Source organism: Rhinolophus hipposideros (genome assembly GCF_964194185.1).
Source record: "Rhinolophus hipposideros genome assembly, chromosome: 19".
Taxonomy (NCBI): Eukaryota; Metazoa; Chordata; class Mammalia; order Chiroptera; family Rhinolophidae; genus Rhinolophus; species Rhinolophus hipposideros.
This window is the reverse complement of record NC_138065.1, coordinates 35,351,008-35,371,311: the sequence shown is the minus strand read 5'-3', so window position 1 is coordinate 35,371,311 and position 20,304 is coordinate 35,351,008. Positions and strand designations below refer to the sequence as shown.

The following is a 20,304-nucleotide window of genomic DNA, read 5'->3' as shown; positions in this document are numbered from 1 at the left end:
CATTTTAAAAATATATTTGTAATGCTTTATTAAAATTATTTACTTTCAAGTCTCAAATAGACTGTAACCTTGTTTAAGTTAATAGTGATATATCATTCATTTTTCATGCCCTAGGCACAAGCCTAGAACATGGTATATCATCAATAAGTAGTTCTGAATAAAGGAATAATCAGAGCAGCTGAAGAAAAACCAAGATGTTCAGAAATGGGGTATATAATAGGAATTATAATTAGGAATTGTAAGCTTGGGACTTGTGATCTATTCCATTATGTCACATTCAGAAGTTACAAACTTAAAAAAAAAAAATCTATCTATCCTATTATAATAATCTTCCTAAATGATATCTCTAATCACTTATTCCTGTTTCAGAATCTGTCAATGGCATCCCATTACCATAGAATAAAGTTCAACCTGTTATCTAAGCAAAGATAAAGCTCTACGTGATATGGAATCAAAAAAAATTATTCCCACTTCTTTATAAAATCATTCACTTTACTTTCTTTTTAACTTATAATGAAATCACGTAGATTCTCAACAACAGGCAGTTTTTTTAATAAGATTTTTATAAGATTATTTCAATAGAAATAATCTTAAAGAACACCATCTGAAGTGAGTTTTACTTTAAAACCTTTATATTCATTGGTTAGAAAAATAACTTGGAGGAAGTAAGTGTAGGATAAGAATGTATAAAACCTTTATCCTGAATGGCTTAATGAGCATTCTTTCTCATCTTTTCCAGGTTTCCAAGACTAATACCCATGTCTATTGATGCCTACCTCAGGATTCTCTTCACAAACAGCAGAGGAAAAAGAGGCTTGAAAGGAAATGATGCACAGAAGCGTACCTTCCTTGCGATCTGGTTGGCCATTTGAGAGACAGCCAGGTGCCCAAGGAGAAGCCACACCAGCCGCTGCTTCCCCCACTCCATCCAGAAGCTCCACTCAAAGTCGGTCCGGTCCTAAATAGTCCAAAAAGGGAATTTAACAGAGGGATTTCAGTACATGTCTGAGGCAGAACACGAACTGCAGTTAATAAAACAACTGGAAAGAAGGTCAATGGGAGTCCAAACTCTAAGAGGTCGGACAATTAAGTTCATGAACTCATCCTAGAAAAAGTGCTCCATACCTCATTGCTGAATATCACTACGGTCACCTTTGAAGTACTCCCCTTGGGAAACTATGCACCAACCCCAGCACCTAGTCCACCCATCAAAGCAATATTGGAACTCTTTCTGGAATGGCCATCAAAGCTGTCATCATATTACCCTTGATGTCCTGAATGTCATCAACATGTCTTCCTTTCAATATTTCCTTTATCTTCTTGTAAAGAAAGAAGTCATTGGGGGCCGGATCAGGTGAGTAGGGAGGGTGTTCCAATACAGTTATTTGTTTACTGGCTGAAAACTCCCTCAAAGAAAATGCCGTGTGAGCTGGTGCATTGTCGTGATGCAAGAGCCATGAATTGTTGGCGAAAAGTTCAGGTCGTCTAACTTTTTCATGCAGCCTTTTCAACACTGCAAATAGTAAACCTGGTGAACTATTTGTCCAGTTGGTACAAATTCATAATGAATAATCCCTCTGATATCAAAAAAGGTTAGCAACATCGTTGCAACAAGTTCACAAACTTAATTGTCAGATCTTGTATACTCATAAAATGGCATTTACACACTCCAGCCTTTACCCCACTACAACCCCCACCCACCCGCACTCTCTCCGCCAGTTTGGCTGGTCTCATTGCCATTCTTTAAGCAAGTGTCTTTGTTAAAGCTGATCCATCAGGACCATTTGTGGGACAGAAACTATTATTATCCTCATTTTATAAAAGATGAGTCAGGGAGCTAAAGAATTCAATTCATTTACCCAGCATCACATGGACAGTACAAGCAATGAACTGAGTTTAACTCAGTTTAGTCATCTAGATGCTTTCACCTAACATGAGAAATGTAAATTGGACACTTAATAAAATTATGTTAAATCCTGTTAAATTTTGCTGTCATTTACAAGCAGGAAGATAATCTGCTAGAGAAATTAACTATTTCCCTACAAGATTATAATGAAAAGAATGAAAGGTACACTTCTCTTCCCCTCAGGAAGCTGTGACTATTAGCACCCTATGTCTGTATCTGTACCCGGCTCTGGGTCTATGCAGCTGCCTAGCAGGGGAAGGTGAAGCTCTGGAAAGATGGGACATGTGGACGCCTGGGGGCTAATACCTTAAAGCCTTGGCCTCTGGAGCCCCAGGGAGAACATGGCAGCCAGGTTGAGCATGGAAGGAATAAACACAGTGATTGGCCACTCTCAAGTGGGCAGTGCAGGCTTAGCCAATGAGCACCTTGACACCACCATGATGGAGTGGAAATGAGGCCCTCAGAATTTTCTAGCCAAATTGTGTGGGTGGGGAAGGAATCCCCCAATGACTTTTGATACTAAACAACTCACCAGTCTCTGCAAGAGGAACTCTGAACCAAATTTAATTGGATTTAAAAGAAAATATGTGATCTTTCTCTTTCTTCCTTTTTTTTTTTTGTTTCCGCACCGGGGCATTGAGTGGCAATTTCATACCAGTTACACATATTATAAAACTCCTTTTTTTCCAGAAGGTAAAATATAGATAAAATTGATCTTGATTCATATCAGATTATGAATGCAGAGAGAGCAAACCTAGCAGCTAAGGTTACAGGCTCAGCTTGGTTTAATCCCAGGTCTACCCACACAGAGGCTCTAATGACCTTAAGGGAGACGCTTCACCCTCCAGCTCTGTCCGCTCGTGTAACATTACAGATCTTCTAAGGTTTTGTGAGCTATAAGTGAGATTATATACATATAGATCTCGGAGGTTTAAAACAGTTCCTGGCACGCCGTACATACTAAATATTGTTACTTGCCACTAACTGCTAGTGCCACATGCTCCCATCCTCGGTTAGCTACCCAAGGTTGTATCATGCTTTGCCCTGTGATACTTGTTTGAAAAACAAATCCATTTTTCAAAGAAAGAAATACAGTACTGTGCATTCTCAAGTAACACATGCGCTCCATACCCAAGATCCTGCTACACACTGACACACACACAACCTGCTCCTAGAGCCCCCATCCCCAGGAAAATCATGGTTCCAGTCCAATTCCTCCCATTTTGAGATGACTACATCAGGGCCCGGGACACGCCCAGCTGAAGAACACAGAACTCCAACCTTTCTCTTGGCTCTTGATCCCTGATCCAGATCGCACTTCCCCATCTCAAACATTGCAAGTTAACGGAGACTCAATTAACTGAATAAAGGCTGATAGGTCATGTGATCAGGCCATGCTAGTGAAATTCCACTTTTATAACAGAGATACAGGAATAAAGACATGAAAAACCAAGACAGAATTTTTGTAGTACTCCCCTCAAAAACAATGCCAATATTTTAGCTGTTTTTAATATATAAATAATGTTTTTGAACAATCAGAATTCCATTTAGAATTTATAACCCCAGGCTTACCTATGTCTCAAAACTTTTCCAAGTTTTTTTTTTCTTTTTTTAGGGAAAAATGATATAATATCTCGTAAAATAGAAGAAACCAAAAAAAAAAAAATCTTAATGCACAGGACTACTGAAACCCCTGTGCTGGGAAAAATCACATCAACAAAAATTATACAGTCTTTCATCACCAATTCTTTTACAAAATATCCATTTAAGGGAAATAAAAACTTTCTATTATGTCTATCCTTCTCCATTTAAAATATTTACCTAAGGGAAATAACCAGACAGAAAAGCTGACCCAATGAATAGAACAAGATGGCCAAAAACTTGTGATTAATGATTTGAGTGAAAAAAAGGTTGACTCGCCTGCTTCTATAAGCAAAAGCTTTCTAGACTCTGAGCTCAGTCACATGTTTCAAGACAAATGTTAAAAGTCTCAAATCAAGAACAACACTTTCATATTCTACCCCTTCCCCAATTTCCTTTCATGACCCTCCAGTTCCGAGTCAATTAGAAAGCTCTTCTTCAGTTTCGTATAAACTGGGAATGAATTCTAGCCAGACAGAACCAGGAAGCCTCCTCCAAGGGGAAAGGAGAGAACTCCAAGGAAAAGTAATGCACATCCAGTCTTCCACACTAGCTTCTCAAACTGCAGTGTGCACACAGATCTTGCTTAAATGCAGGTTCGGACCCAGGAAGTGTGGGAGGGGGCCTGGGATTCTGTACGTCTATCTAGCTCCCCAGCAATGCACTGCTGCTGCCTGAGGACCACATTTCTAGTAGTGAAGATCCACATCACTAATTACGCTTCCTCACAGCTGAATGTTCCTAAGCCCAGAGAGTCCTTCGCAGCTCAGCCCACTCCACACTATTCCCAGACGGGAGGGGAACACACTAAAGCTGACCACCTCACCTTCACAAACAGCAACCATTGTCCTGTTCACCAGGGAAAGCTCTGAGCATCTACATTCAAGAATTTATTGGATTGACTAAATTAACAATCTTGGTTATTCATTCTGAGGCATTCAATCTGTAACTGGGCAATCCTGTGAACTCTGAAGGAAGCAATAGTTCTGGGCTTAAACAGTGACTCCAAATTCCTAGTGAAACAGTTTTTCCTATTCTTAACAAAAGAAAGGAACTGGACCTGCTGTTCTTCACTGCTTCTTTTCCTACATGGAGCAGAGTCCTACACGAGGCATTGTGGGAAAATCTAGAAGTATCCATCACACTTGAGGCGCTCAGAGCACCAACACCGACACCCCACCATCAGGCCACTCTGAAAACCAAGTGCAAAGCGAGAGTAGTCAAGATTTTATAGAACTAAAAGTCCACAGCTCAGAGATTCTGAAAAAGCTTGAGTTTTGAGGAGTTTTTGTTGTTTTTGTGTTTTACGGTAAAATTCACATAACATAGTATTAACCATATTAAAGTCAATTCAGTAGCATTTAGTATACTCACAGTGTTGCGCAACCACTACCTCTATCTAGTTCCAAAACATTTTCATCTCCCTAAAAGGAAACCCTGTACCCATTAATCAGTCACTTCCTATTCCTCACTCTACCCCGAGCCTCTGACAATCACCAGTCTGCTCTCTGTCTCTATGGATTTTCCTATTCTGAGTATTTCATACATGCACATTGCAACATGCATGCCATTCCTTTTGATGGCTGAATAATATTCCATTGTAGTGATATACTACATTTTATGTATCTGTTCATTCATTAATGGACATTTGAGCTCTTTCCACCTTTTTGGCTATTGTGAATAATACTATGAACATCTATGTACAAGTATTGGTTTGAATACCCATTTTCAATTCTTCTGGGTATATACCTAGGAGTAGAATTGTTGGGTCATACAATATTTCTACGTGAGCAAACACCAAACTGTTTTCCATAGTGGCGGCACCATTTTCCATAGCAAGCTTGAGTTTTTAAGGCATAACAAAGCTGTCCTAAACCAACCCTTTGTCCACAGAGAGTTCCTGGCATCACAGAGCTCCTTTGGCAAGCCCTCTCCCTCCCCTGACGTCTCCTGGCTCCTTGGGCAGACACTTTAGGAAATCTGCTGCTTTGACATTCCAATCTCATCCTGGGGGCAAATTTCAGCAATGGCTGGAAATAAAGGGGTAAAAATTGAATTTGGAGAACATCTTCGTATATAAAGTGCTCCCTGACAAGTTAATGCTATCAGTCTGCAGGATTTTGCATCTGAATCTTTTTAATTCGACAAGTCTTTCAGTTTGTATGAACTCATCTTTCTGGTAAGATCAATACAAAGGCCACAGTATTTATTAATGATGAAATCTGCTCCAATCAGCAAATTTATCACCATCCGTGAACACGATCAGGAACTGAAAGAACTTGACAGTGATCTTGGCAGCCAATGTGGGCTCAGTACTTACTAGAGGAGGGTTCAGAACCTCAGAATTGCAAAATTAAATTTCTCAGCGTTCAGGAAGAATACAGTCTAACAAGAACGTTCAACTACTTCTGTTGACTCAACAGAATTAAATCTGACATTGATTTCTACACTCCTCTGAGGCCTTGGCGGGGAAGGGGGAGATTCTCATAGTTAACTAAGGGAATTAACATCACTAATTTGGAGATCCATGGGCTTTCATATCCACAAAAGGACACCAAGAACACAGAGGAAAGTGATTATGATGGGTGTTCTTGAAGGAAGGCCCTCCATGTTCCAGCAGATTCTATTTTCACCCTGAGTTTGTGTCTACCACAATGCAGGGATGGTGACCTTATTCTCGAAGTGGCTGACAGAGCCAGTGGTGTACTGCATATGGCACAAACCAAACTGTGCTCACACTCAGGATACCCAGGCTTGAGTTCCAGTTCTGTCGCCTACGGTCATGTGACCTGGGGCTGGTCAGTCCTCCTGTATATAATTAGATTTAAATGTGATCATGAAAGCCCAAAATCTAAAGTTAAAAAAGCTAATGCATCAAAAATTGAACTTGTCCCTCCAAATGCATCCTGCTTATTGCTATTAGTATAGTCCTACTGAAACAAGGATTAGCAAACTTTTAGAAAGGGCTAGATGGTAAATATTTTCAGCTTCATGGTCCACACAGTCTCTGTGGCAACTCCTCAACTCTGAGGGTGTAGCCCGAAAGCAGTCACAGATAATACACAAACGAATGGGTGTGCTTGTGTTCCAATAAAATTTTACTTACAAAATCAGGTAGAGGGCCGGATTGAACCTACAGGCCATAGTTTGCCCACCTCTGTTCTAAGGGATCATCAAGTCTCCTAGACCCATCATTCATCCCCTAGTGAGAGTAGGTCAGGAACATTGTTTTATTACACAGATGGATGATATTTTTAGGTAATTTGCTATCAGACCTGCAGTTCACAGCTGTAGGGGAAGCAGCAGGATGGAGGCGATGGAAGAGTCTCAGCAGTAGCCCACCAATTAGTCTTTGTTATACAGGAAAAACCTGGAGTTGCTGCACATTGTTTTTTTCCCTGTACTCTGTGCGGGACTTACTTCAATCCTGGGGACAATTCTCTACATATTTAGGCTTGTTCTCTCCATTCTGTCCCCTCTTCACAGCACCCAAGTAATATTTAAGATCACACCTGATCATGCCACTCCCCCACTTAACATCCTTCATGTTTTCCCCTTAGCTTTCCAGGGAAACCTTCTTACAACACTCAGGCAGCTTTCCCGATCTGGCCCTGCATCATCTTCCCTAACCTTCTCCCCCAGTCCCGCAACACAGCCGTGCCGACCACTTTGACAGTCACCCAAATGTGCTGTGTTTATACAGCTGGATCTTCCCATCCTTTGCTCCCTCTACTTGGAGAAACCTGTCCCTCAAACATCACTATCAGGATGACCTATCTTTCAGGTCTCAGCTCAGGCAAGCCCTTCCCTAGGAAGCCTTTCCTAATCCATCCATTTACAGTCTGGGCTGATTGTCCCTCATCTCTGCTCCCACAATGCACTATGGTTATCTTTATCATGGCAACTTGCCACATTGTGCTTTAATTGTAGGATACTGAGCTCCCTCTCCACTAAACTGTGAGCTCCTTTCTGACAGGAACCACATATATGTTCAGCATTGTATCCTCCAAGAAACCAATATCTACTAGATGCTCAATAAAAGCTTGCTGAATAAATTGAATGATTGTATAATGGGGTCACATCATTTTTAAGAATCTGGTGTAAGCACAGTCTCCAAAAAGTAGAGAACCTGGTACCTGTCTTTGAATGCCTTTATAATCACAGTTAGAGAACAAACTCACAAACTGTTTCTAGTGGATTATCTGCTCTGCAGACTATCTTCACCAATTCAAGGCCTACTATCTGGTATATGAATTACTCACTCTAAAGAGATAGACAAAATAGAATACTATTATAATAGAGGACTATTTGTGATTTAATTATAAGACAAATAAATTAAAATATAGAAAACACTTGGAATAGTTCCTGTTACTTATGAAGTACTATGTGCATATTTGTAAAGTAAATATATAAATAAAAGTAAATATACAAATATGTATATAAACAACAACTCTATTTTACTTTGATAGCCCCAAACACATAAATCCAGGGATTTTCAAGCTACACATCTTGCAACAGGTAGAAATACTCATAGGTAAAGTCTGGGAGAGCTGAGCTGTTCAAGAATCCCCAAACCTAGTCACAAGAAAGGAAAAGAGAAAGGTTCTAGAAACCGTGGACAAGGAAAAAACAAAAAAAGAGTGACTCTAGTTAAGGGAAACATCAGCATTCAGAAAAACTCCAATATCTAAAATGCCATGGAAAAGCAACAATCCTAAACTTCTCCTCAAAATAAAGTATCTGCTCTATATGGCAGATATTGCCAATTGATTCAATCAACACTCCTCCAACCCCTTTCCAGAATGACTTTCTATACATTGGATGTTGGAAAGCAGAACACTACATTTCCCAGAATTCCCTTCACTTAGCATGTCTTCATATAACGTAGCCTGGTGAACACACACAAAGACTTTGAAGATGAAAAGAACATAAAGAAGTATGGGCTGTGAGACTCTTCTGAAAGAATGGTGGCAGAGGCCCTTTGGTTGCTCCGCAGCAGCCCTGATACTCCAGGTTCCAGTCAGTCCGGAGGTACAGCAGCTTCCTTGGTGTGGCAGTTTTTGCTATTTCTCAAGCTGGGAACTGGGCAGCAGCCCCCAGTTCTGCAAGGTCACTCTGGGAATTGCTCCTGGAAGCTTACTTAGCGCCTTGTCCCTACCATTCCTTTGACTATTCTGAAATCTCCTTAAATCCCTGTGATAAATTCCTTTCAGCTTAAACTAAATGGAAAGAATTCTGTTGTCTCAACAGAAACTTGATCAACATACTTGGTGTGGGGACAGAGCCTCAGAAAGCAGTTTCCAGGCTCTCGGCCTCACATAGAAAGGTGCTGGCTCGGGTAGTAAATGGCCATCAACTGTGATCAGATGGCCAGCAGCTGTGGCTAGTTGGCCGTCAGCTGTAACCCATAAGCTATTGGCCACTAATATAACTGCTGTGGCTACGCTAGCAGAAAGATGGGGGCTAGCAAGAGCGGATTGCAGAGAGGCGGATGCCGCTGGTGAGAATATAGTGATATGACTCCCCTACCTATGGCTCCGTGGGTGTTCCTTTTTGGTCTCACCGTGTCCTGCGTTCTTATGTGGGGAGCGGGAGCAGAGACCCCGCAGCCGCCCCACACGACACTTGGGAGGAAATTTTTCTTCGGATTGCAATTTACCTCTATTTTTATAATAAAAGCGTTATGAAAATAATTCACTTTGAAGAACACTACTCTGAAATAAGTCTATTCAGTGGAGGAAAATGAAATGGAGGAAAACACCAGCTAGGGCAGTCCAAGGAATGTTCTAGAACTGGATAATGGAGGCAGTGAGTGTTTATATTAGAACACCTTTACAAGTACATCTACCCTGTTTCCCCGAAAATAAGACCTCGCTGGACAATCACCTTTAATGCATCTTTTGGAGCAAAAATTAATATAAGACCCTGTCTTACATTATATTATATTATATAAGACCCAATCTTACATTTTAGTAAAATAAGACCGGGTCTTATATTAATTTTTGCTCCAAAAGATGCATTAGAGCTGATTGTCCAGCTAAGTCTTATTTTGGGGGGAAAGCGGTATTTACGTATGTCAAAACCAAATAGAAAATGATCTACCTTACCTACCAGTCGGTATTTTTCATTACCATACCTCTCTTCTCCTCAGATTGAGAAAACAGTAGAGAGCTGAATATATATCCTATTTTTTTACCCTCATATCCAGAATTTTGCCAAAAAAAGAAAAAGAAAACATACTAGACATGTTGTGGTTTTATCTCCTAAATAGAATTATGCACGTATTATTTTAAAACCATACATAATTCCTAATTACACTGAGCAAAAGTTATCCGTAAACAGAGAAAACCTTTATAAGATACTTGAACCCAGAGATGTTGCCCTGCATATTCAAAGGCAGCGAGCTCCTTAAGGGCCAAAGGAGAAAGAAAAGGAGGACGTATTTGTAGGAATTCTGCACACATGCACTGCTGCTCTCTCATGAACTCAGCCTAATGATTCATTTAACAATTGCTGGAAGACTTTTCTTTTTTCTTTCAACAGAAGTCCTAAAATAATTTGAACTCTACTGTTTCACCGCTCACAATTTCCAGAGACAACACTCTTTCCCCAGCCAAAATTTCCTCAAAGATAAAATGTTCGTTAACAAAACTTTTTTGTGTGTGTGTGTAAATAAAGTCTCCGAGTAAATGTTGACCGTCCTGCACAGGTGAAGAAAATGTTCACGGGGTGGGAAGGCCACCAACAAAACTGGCACAATCTCCCTGGCACATCGGTCCAGGGTATAATGGGGGCAGGGAGATGTTTTTCGGAAGAAGAAAACCGAAAACCTCTTGATGACTTAATTAAATCAAGAGAACTTAACTGATATGGGTAAATTCTTTGAATCTCTTCAACCCAACTGCCAACCTACACTCAGTAAGTTCCTCTGGTTACACCTCCACCTAGAAGTGACTTCCTAGAAGTTACTCCAGATTATGCCAGACATATGCATATACTTGATCAGACTTGTATAGAGTCTGTCTCCCTGCTTTGTCTATTCCATATTTCTCCCTTTCTTACTAGAGCTAACAAAGAATGAATCATATTTTTAAAAATACCAAATTCTAGTATGAAGGCAAAGGTACAAAAACTATAATATTTTCCCCACTGTTCTTAAGCTAGTAAAACACCAACCACATCTTCTGTAAGGTATATGGAGAAATGAGCTGTAACCATTAATATGGCTGATAAATAAAATAGGGAGGGTGACAAAAAAATGTAACAGAATGGGGTGACTAGACAGCAAATTACACAAGCTCGTGAGATTCCCCAGCTGCAAACTATGCTAATAAATCATACATCCTATTAATGTCATCTCCCAAGAATACCAAAAAGACAATGTGAATCACAGGAACATGGAGGAAAAAATGGTTCCCAGCCCTTTGGGGGCCATGGCCCTCATACTCAGAGCATTTGCTGTCTGCCTAGGAAGTCTTCACACATTCAAGAAAACTAGTTAATACCTTACATCTCTGAGGTGGGCAAACACTAGAAAACTGGAATTACAGGTGGAATCCCAAAATGCTGAAGGTCCCCAGGGCAGAAGGCCAATTAAGAAAGAGAAGAGTGATAAAAGAGAGAAAAAGGAAAAACGAACATTTTTGCCATCCATGTAGGTACGGCAGAAGAGGAGGGAAACTCTTCAGAGTCCCAGATACCATCTTTCTCCTTCAATTTTACACAATGCATGAAAGACCAGGAAAGTGGGCAATCAGAGTATACGGAAGAATTCTCCCATGCACTTTTACAATTTGTCCCCTTTGCCCAATACCTACCTTCCCAAACTCTGAAAGAGAGATCTCCCTGTGAAATAATAGAAAATACATATAGTGATATAAAAATATATGTCTCTGCCTCTGGGGCCTGGCACAGAACTCCTAACACCCACGTAATTTCCTACATGAGAGGAGCACGAGGAGCATCTTTTGTTCTAATACTTCATCTTTGACCCTGGTTCCTGACACAGAGTTCCTAAATCCCTTGGAGGAGATTCCTGGGTGATAGCAGTGTCTTTTGTTCTAATGAGGAGACTCTTGGTGGGCTCTTGGATGGGGGCTCGTCACCATAAAGACCAAGCCATGACTAAGAGCTTAAAATTTTCAGTCCCACTCCCCATTCTTCTGAGAGGGGAGAGGAGCTGGAGATGGAGTTAATGATTGATCAGGCCTGTCCTGAAAGTACGGGGTTCAGAGAGCTTCCAGGACCATAAACAGGTGGAGGTGCTGGGACAGCGGCAGGCCCAGGGAGGGCATGGAAGCTCCACGCTCCTCCCCACGTCACGCCCTGTGCATCTCTTTTATCTGGATAACCACCTATATCCTTTATCATATCCTTTTATAATAAACCAGTGAGCAGTAAGTAAAATATCTTCCCAAGTTCTGTGCGCCACTCTTGCAAATAAATTGAACACAAGGTAGTAGTTATGGGACCCTCCCATTTATAACCAATCAATGAGAAGCACAAGTAACAACTGGCACTTGCAGTTGGCATCTGAAGGCAGGAGGGGGTGGAACGGTCTTGACGGACATACCCCTTAACCTGTGGGAGCTGATGCTATCTCCTGGTAGATAGTGTCAGAATTGAGTTAAATTGTAGGACACCAAGCTAGTGTCGCAGAACTGCTTGGTGTGAAAAGCCTGCCACATAACTGGGATCAGAAGTGTGTGAGTATGGTAGTGTCCGAGTAAAGGAGAAACACAGGAGGAATAGAGTATAGGTTTCCTATACACTCCTCTCCCAGAGTATCCCTTAGGATGGTCAGCCTCCATGGCTGGGAACAGAGACAAACAAGAACAAGAACCAGGGCTCACCACATCTTTAGGGCACATCGCCACCACCGATTCCCCACAATGCACTGCCTCAGCCATCTCTCTGCAGAAACTTATTTGCTTGTTACTAAAATGACATCTTTTTTATGATGTTTGAAACTAACTTTAAAATACTTCAACAGAGAGACTTCTGGTTCCAGGAAAGTTATAATGAACCCATTTCTCCCTAATCCTTGCACCAAGGACAGCTAAAAACTCTGGATGTAAATTATAAGACAAACCTAAGAAGACTCTGCAAGATGGAAAAAAAGAGACAGACTGGCTAGGGACCTCATACAATCCAGTAATGAAACTCCTGGGCATTTATCCCTGAGAAGTTAAAACATATGCACACAGAAAACCTGTGCACAAATACTCATATCAGATTTATTTGTAATAGCCAAAAAATTGGAAGTAACCAAAATGTCCTTTAACAAGTGGTTGAATGGTTAAACTGTGGTCCATTGATATCATGGACAACGTAATGAAAAGGAATAAACTGCTGATACACTCAATTTGGATGGATCTCCAGGGCATTACGCTAAGGGTGGGGGTGGGGGTGAGGGGGTAGTCTAAAAGGTTACATACTGTATGATTTATATAACACTCCCAAATTAACAAAATTATGAAACGTAAAACAAAACAGTGGCTTCCATGGGTTAGGGAAAGGAAGAGGAGGGTGGGTGTGACTAGTAAAAGGAAGTTCTTTGTGGTTCTGTATCTTGTATTGGTGGTTAGGGGAAAGGAAAGGAAAGGAACTACTATACTCGGAGTCCCAATATACAAAAGGGATAAAACTAGAGTTTCTGTGGTTGCACCAGGATGAGGTTTTAGAGCTCAGCCAGCCAGACCTCTGTTTAGGCCCCTAATGGTGGCTCCAAAGGCACACGGAGAATACTAAGGTATTCGCAGAATCGCAAGGGTGATGACTCAGACCTCATTTGCATACCCATAGTACCCTGCATAGAGTACAATCCTTTCAAGTTTAAAAGAATTTCTTTCAACTCCACACTGCTAACTATGAGAAGCTTACTTACAGAATTCCTTGTACAAATTTCACACAGGAAGTAGCTCTTAGAGCTAAAGAGCCACCATCAGTGAACTAGGAGTTGCAGTTACTAGAGGAGGGAGTTTCGGTAGGAAAGCATATACTCTGGTTTCTTTTCAAATCGTATAAATCTTTCGCCTTTTACTAAAGATTTCCGTGGAAAGAAACTTTTCTGAGTTTTCACTCAATTTTTTGAGCCTTGCTTTGGCAGGGTTAGTTTTATTGTTATAAGAGAAGACATTATTTAAAAAAAGAACATTATAGCATAGTTATTACCAATCAGCCCAGTTCTTTTTTGTTTAACCTTATAATGTAAATCAGGAGTTCTTAAATCAGGGGTTTTCTGGTTATCTACTTGAATTCTACTACATAGCAGTGTAATGAATATCAATTGAGCTGTCACTGGTGAAATCAGTAACTTGCTAATTAATATGATTCATGTTACAACTTAAAAGGCATTTCCCTTCCTTCCTCTGTAATGATTAGGGGTCAAAAGTCCAGAAATATTTAAAACACACGTTCTCAGTGATGGCCCTGAGGCTTGACCCAAAGGTCCTGTATTCAGCCACAAGGTTGGAGAATTTCTGATTGTCTGATGCCAAATAGAGAGCCCCCTCTGGATAATGTCATATCCTTGGAAGGAACCTTCCATTCAAGATAGTGGTACAAGCTTCTAAAAACACAAACTGCCTTCTGAAAGGACTTCCTCAGGCCACAGGACAAGTTGGCGTGAACTGGTTTCTACAGCCTGCCTACTAAATGTCTAGATGTAGGATAGAATTTGGTCTGAGATTTGCTTTCATTAAACCTGGGGGGTAATTCTGATGGCTAACTAACCTTCACACACCTCCAATTTTTCAGCTGCTACTGTTATCCTGGAAGTGGCATCAGTCAGTCAGTTCGCCACAAAGACACCAATCACCCTTCACAGCCTCTCTCTCACCCTATAGCTGCTTCCAATTTCTTTTTCACAGAGACTTATCAACTGTCACGTCATGATTATCAAAGGTAAGAACCTTCAAAAGAATGTGGACATGCACCACTTCTAGGGAATGGAAGAGAAGGAGGCGTCTCCCCTCCTCCCCACGTCCCCAAATTTCAGCTCCAAGCCACTGTTCAACTTGCTCTAGGCTAGAATAATGTCTGCCGCTTCCTCTGAGTCCTACCTGTTAGGTCACCTATTCAGGATACGATGTATAAATTCACTCATCTACCTCCGAGGGATGGTTCTTAACTTTAAATGTGCCCAGAAGCAATGAGTTAACACTTGAAGAGTCCTACTCAGAAATCTAGTCCCACACATGGCTATAACTAATTTCAATATCGGTATCTAAAGCTGAACCTGAGAGTTTATTAGCATATGGAATGTGGGGGAAAGATGAAGAGGGCAAAGGGGGTCAATAGATGGTGACAGGAGACTAGATTTTGGGTGGCAAGCACACAATGGAGCGAGTATACAGATGTATTAAAAAGTTGTACACTTGAAGTTTTATGTTATTAACCAATGTTACCCCAGTAAATTTAATTTTAAAAAATGAAAGAAAATTTACAAAGAAGTGTTAGCATGTGGGTTAGAAATTTTCTCAGGCTCCACTACCCTCCTCAGGATGAGGCATAAAGACTCCTTGAGCCAGCGTCCAGAGAGAGCTTAGCCCTAGGCCTAGTACTCCGTTGGTTCTGTGTCCCTTCACTTCCTAAGATTCTGTCCCCTAAACAGACTAGTGGGGTGTCTGCTCCAGCCCACACCGAGCTGCCTCCGCCCCAGATGAGTCCTTCCTGCAAGGTGCTTGTTGGGGTACCTAAGGACAGAGAACAGAGGCTTCACCAGCTTTCAGGAACAGGTTCAAGAGGGGGGTTTGTACCTGCCCATTAATACATGTTTGCACATGTGGCAGAATTCAAATCTAGACCCTCCCCGGAACATATCACTTGGCAGTGAGGGGATGGGGCAGAAAGACATGTAACTCCTACCCAACTCCAACTGCCAGAACCTACCAAGAGTAAAAGCAAAGAAAGTGATTTTTGTTGAACAACCAAAGAGGCTTGGGCCAGTTCAAAGCATGACCCTTCTGGTTAAGGCTCAGCTCCAATCCACCTCCTCCAGGGAGCCTTCCCTGGTCACCCCAAGGTTAGAAACTCTCCCAGCAGTGTTTGGATATACCAACCAAGGGCACTCATGCATAGAGAAACATTTTGTTAAATGTAACATCAGGGTCGATTTTCAGGTGGGACGCACAAATAGGGCCACACGGCTGCACACAGCTGGTATCTGTTCAGCTTGATTGAGGCCTGTCCTTTGTTAAACACGTAGAACATCATCCCTATTAAAGCCATATGTCAGCCTGGCAGTCTCAGAGGGCGTGTAAGTTTCTTCATGAGAGAAACCATGCTTCTTACTTCCCCTTCACCGCTGCAACCATGGCAGCCTGGGCCACAGGGCAGTTGGTCAGCAGTTACTTGTAAACTGACTACTTTGTGGCTGAGAAATTTCTCACCATTCCAGACCTATATCACCACCTAAGTAGTCATAGTGCATATTAGTCTGTCTGTCTGTCTATCTTTCTCTCCCTCTTCTCTCCCTTGCTCTCTTTCCCACCCCACCATGCCATACATACAAACACACATGTACTTGATCGTAGTTTTGCCGAGCTAAACCCTTGGTTTGAATTTCCCCTTATCTTCCCCTGGCTCCTTCACAGACCTTTATCATGAAACAAATAATATTTTCCATGAACTAGTAGACATGAAAAAAAAGAGAAGGACAGAGCAGGGGACTGGGTGGCTAAGAATTAATAAGCAAATGTAAGGTTTAGCCATTGCACTGCACATCCTATGTTTACGTAAGGCAGAGAGCTACACTTCCTCTGCCTGTTCTCCACCAGGAAATCACTGCCACCTCACTTTTTCCTGTCTAGCTGCAAATCTTCCATGTATCTAAAAGGAGACCCAGCAGGAAAGAGACAGCGTACTGATAGGTAAAGGGCACGAGTTCTTCATGTTAAGAAGAGGGCTCAAGCTCAGCGTGTGCTGGTAAACCTCCTTCCAGCACTAGTCTGTGGGTTTCCAGCTTCTACCATCTGAAGACTCTTCAGCTCACATTCCCTTTGCCCGGAGGGGCTGGCACAGGGCACAAGAGTCTGCCTCTGCTGAGCAGCTCCTGTGTGAAGGGGCCAAGGCTGCCTAACATCCAACTTTCTGTTAATAAGGAGAGGCTGGAAAAGTAACACGCACAGCCAAACTGCTTACTAATCTGTTCCCACCAGCTGGAAGGAGGCAGAGACGTAACAGGACACTGGAGTCATCTTTGAGGGGCTGCAGCTTAACCAAATAAGGTCAGGCCTAAAGTCCCCCAACTTGCCAGAGTTTATACACGTGAAACAAGGCAAACGTTGCTTAGGTACCTATGGTCCTTCACAATGAGTCTCCCACGGACAGGCGCATTCACCTTAATCCAACAAACACTACTGAGCGCCTACTATGTGTCAGGCAGGGGAGGCAGAGATGGAAGATCCTTACATCTAGCACAGGTAGCCGTTATCTAGCAGGGTCAGGGAGGAGTCCTGGGAATGGCACTGACAGAAGGGAGAAATGCACACCAATAGGGGGAGGAAGGAGGCAGGGGTCAGAGGGGGCTCCCTGTGAGCGGTTCCTGAGCAGAAGGGAAGTGCACACCAGTCTGCGGGAGTGTCACATGTAGGAAACATCAAGGCATCCTCAGGGGATGGTAGACAATGCTGTCACTTAGCAGCATAGGAGGAGCAGAGGCTCACTCTCCTCACTATAAGGAGCAGAACCTGCTGAAATAGGTAAGGCCAGTGGACAAATGGGGCTGAATGTCAGCTCCCGAATCTGGACTTTATATCATCGGAAATGGGGCACCATGAATGGGTTATGAGGTACACGATCCAGAACATTAACTGCAGGGATGCACGAAGCTTGAGGTGGGGAGCAAGCGGGGCAGGGCAATCACAGGGCTCCTGAAAGAGTGCGCAGAAGAAATGGCAGCGGCCCGAACCCCTTCTGCCGCTGTCCGCTGCCTTCCGAGTAAAGTCCAGACTGCTCGTACAGCACCCAATGGCATTTATGATCTGGCTTCTGTCTATCTTGTGTCATCTCCCTCCTCTCACTCAACCTCCCAAACAAGCCGAACTACTCCCCCCCTTAAATCCAGGTCCTTACGCGTGTTACCCCCCCCCCCCTCCCAATTCCTCAGCTTCAATTCCTGTGAGTCTGGGTCAATTCACCTGTGTTTCCAAGTGCCCTCTGGGATGGCTGCACCACTTACCTCACTGTCTCTTCCTCACCTTCTTCTCAAATTCAGAGCCCAGGGAGGACAGAGACTGAGCCTGGAATGTCACACCATCCCAGCATGCAGCACACGACCTGGAAGCTTCTTACACTAGGAGCTCAGTGAATATTTACTAAATGAATCAAAACATAGCTTGTTGTGTTTTTTAAAGTATTGAAATATAGAAGAGTTTATAAATAAAGCTAAATCTTAAAATGTTGATGGGCAAAATTTGAGTGGCTAAAAAATATCTTTACTTTAGAAAAGTACTTATTTTCTCTTCACATTCAAAGACATAAGTGATCAAGCTCTCTTCTGCGATCCCGTCTTTTCTTCCTAGTTCCTCCGAGAGGCACTGTAAAGTCCTCTCTGATTCTATTTCTGAAAGAACGCCTTATTCACAAGTATGCCCCCATTTCAGAAACTTGCCACAGGCAGAGGGGCCCTCACAAAAGAAATGAGGAATTGATTACATGTAAAATTCTTCACAACGCATTAGACTTGTGAAAGCTCCTTTCAATAGCAATCCCCTTTGATACTTAAATGTTTCTCTTCAGAACAGTATCTCCTTGACAGAGAGAGTGAATCATCAAACCTTAACTCTAAAAAGAGGAAGTTATTATCCATGGACGGAAAAACAACAATAACCACAACAACACATATTGGGGATCCATTCTGTATCAAGCACATACATGCTGGGTGTTTCATACTATCAGCTCTTTCCCCACAACCTTCCAGTCCCATAGTCCAGAAAATAAAGCTAAAGCTCTGAGGAAGTGAATGATTTGCAAAAATGCAGCAAACTGCATTTTGAACTCAAGTCCATCCACCTCTAAGCCTGTGCTTCTTCCATGAGGCCAACTACCTTGAGTCAGAAATAAAAATAAAAGGAAAGAAGTTCATGAAAATATAACTGGACATAGAGCTTCATTTGTATCAATTTAAGTCAGGCCCCATCTAGAAACAAGTTTACTACATTAAACAAGGAAGTGGGCACTAAAAAGTTTCCTTTGTCTTCTTAGGACCAAAAGCAAGAGGACTATTAAAGAAAAAGAGAAGAGGACCGCCAAACACCAAGACAGATAATGGCCAGCACTGGAGAGGCACTGGGCTGGACCCATCCCTGGCAACACACAGGCTCCCAACACACAACTGCTCCAGAGAAGCACTGGAGCCCGCAGCAGGAGGCACTTCCAATCCTGGAAGAGCAGACATTGCAAACCAGGATACAAATATCACAGCATATGGAATCTGAGCAGTCCTGAATAGCTGCACCTACACAAGCTCCCCCACTACAACCGGCATCTTGGTAAGTGCAATCAGCTTTACACCGAAGAAATTACAAGGCCCGAAGGCATTCCTGATTTGGGCTAGAATCCCCCAAAATCTAACATCATCAAAAATTGGAGGACGGTGGTCGGGCCCAGCTCCCTTTCACTGTCCTAAATGAAGCCGCACCTTGAGTCACCATCTCCCTAATCACGTGCTTCCCTTTCCAATCACACTGAGCCCCCTGGAACAGCATCTCCTCTACAGATGACCTGGCCAAATCCTCCTCACTCTGTGGAGCTCAAATGAAGGTCAACCTCCTCCCACAGAAGCACTTTGTGATTACTTATGCCCACAGTAGTCTCGCCTGCTCTGACTATAAACACTGTCCCACTTAGATTTATTTACCTACGTCTACATAGATGCACTCAGGATGGATGCATTTTACCCCAATGTTGCAACCTGGCACGGTGTTATTCATTCTTTCCTACCGTTAAATTCCATAAAATACTCACCTATTCTGTTCCAGACACTGAAAATACAGGAAAGATTAAATCCCAGCCTGCCCTTGTGGGACTCGCAGCCTAGTGGAGGATGGATAACACAAAGCGAGACTGTACCAACGTATTTTATCATCAGAGGGTACAAATGCGAGCCAAAGCATTACTATCACATCACCCTGTTTATGTCCTTCGTGCCATTTAGCTCAGTCTGTGGCTGTAACATTTGTTCATTTACCTACTGTTGGTTGGTCCCCACTAGCAGACACTAGGACAGGAACCGTGTCTGTCTGGTTCACTGTGCCCCCAGCACTCAACATGGTCTTGGGCACAGAAACACGCTCATTAAAAACTGTACTTGTGGAAGGAAATAAAGAGGCAGGGAAGTGTCAGGAACCAGGAGCATGAAACCCCACTTAGAGGTGCAGGCGACGCTTCGGTAACAGGGACACCTGGATTCAGATGTGAAGAGCGAGGAAGGACCACAGGGAAGAGGTGAGACACGATCCAGAGGGGAAGCAGGATGAGCACAGGTAAGAAATGGCAAATCATCATGGGGGGAGGGGCGGGGCACAAAGCCCCCAAATATTACTGTGGGGTGATTTTGCCCCACGGGAGCATGTGGCTACACTGGGAGACATTTGTGATTGCCATGACTTGTGGCAGCAGGTGCTACCAGCATCTATTAGGTAGAGTCCAGAAACGCTGCCAAATACCGTACAACATACAGAATAGCTTCCCCACAGCACAGAATTATCTGGTCTCAAATACCAGCACTGCTGAGGTTCAGCAGCCCTGCTGGA

The 20,304-nt window shown here is 42.6% G+C and overlaps 1 protein-coding gene across 6 annotated transcripts in view; it reads right to left on the bottom strand.

The window, feature by feature from the left end:
- The window catches only part of HHAT (hedgehog acyltransferase), a 268,672-nt gene that overhangs the window by 211,825 nt on the left and 36,543 nt on the right, over positions 1 to 20,304 (bottom strand). For all 6 annotated transcript variants that reach the window (XM_081026421.1, XM_081026425.1, XM_081026420.1 and 3 more), the window contains one exon: positions 845 to 958. In XM_081026421.1, coding sequence (XP_080882547.1) covers positions 845 to 958 — 114 coding nt within the window. The remainder of the gene's footprint in view (positions 1 to 844; positions 959 to 20,304) is intronic.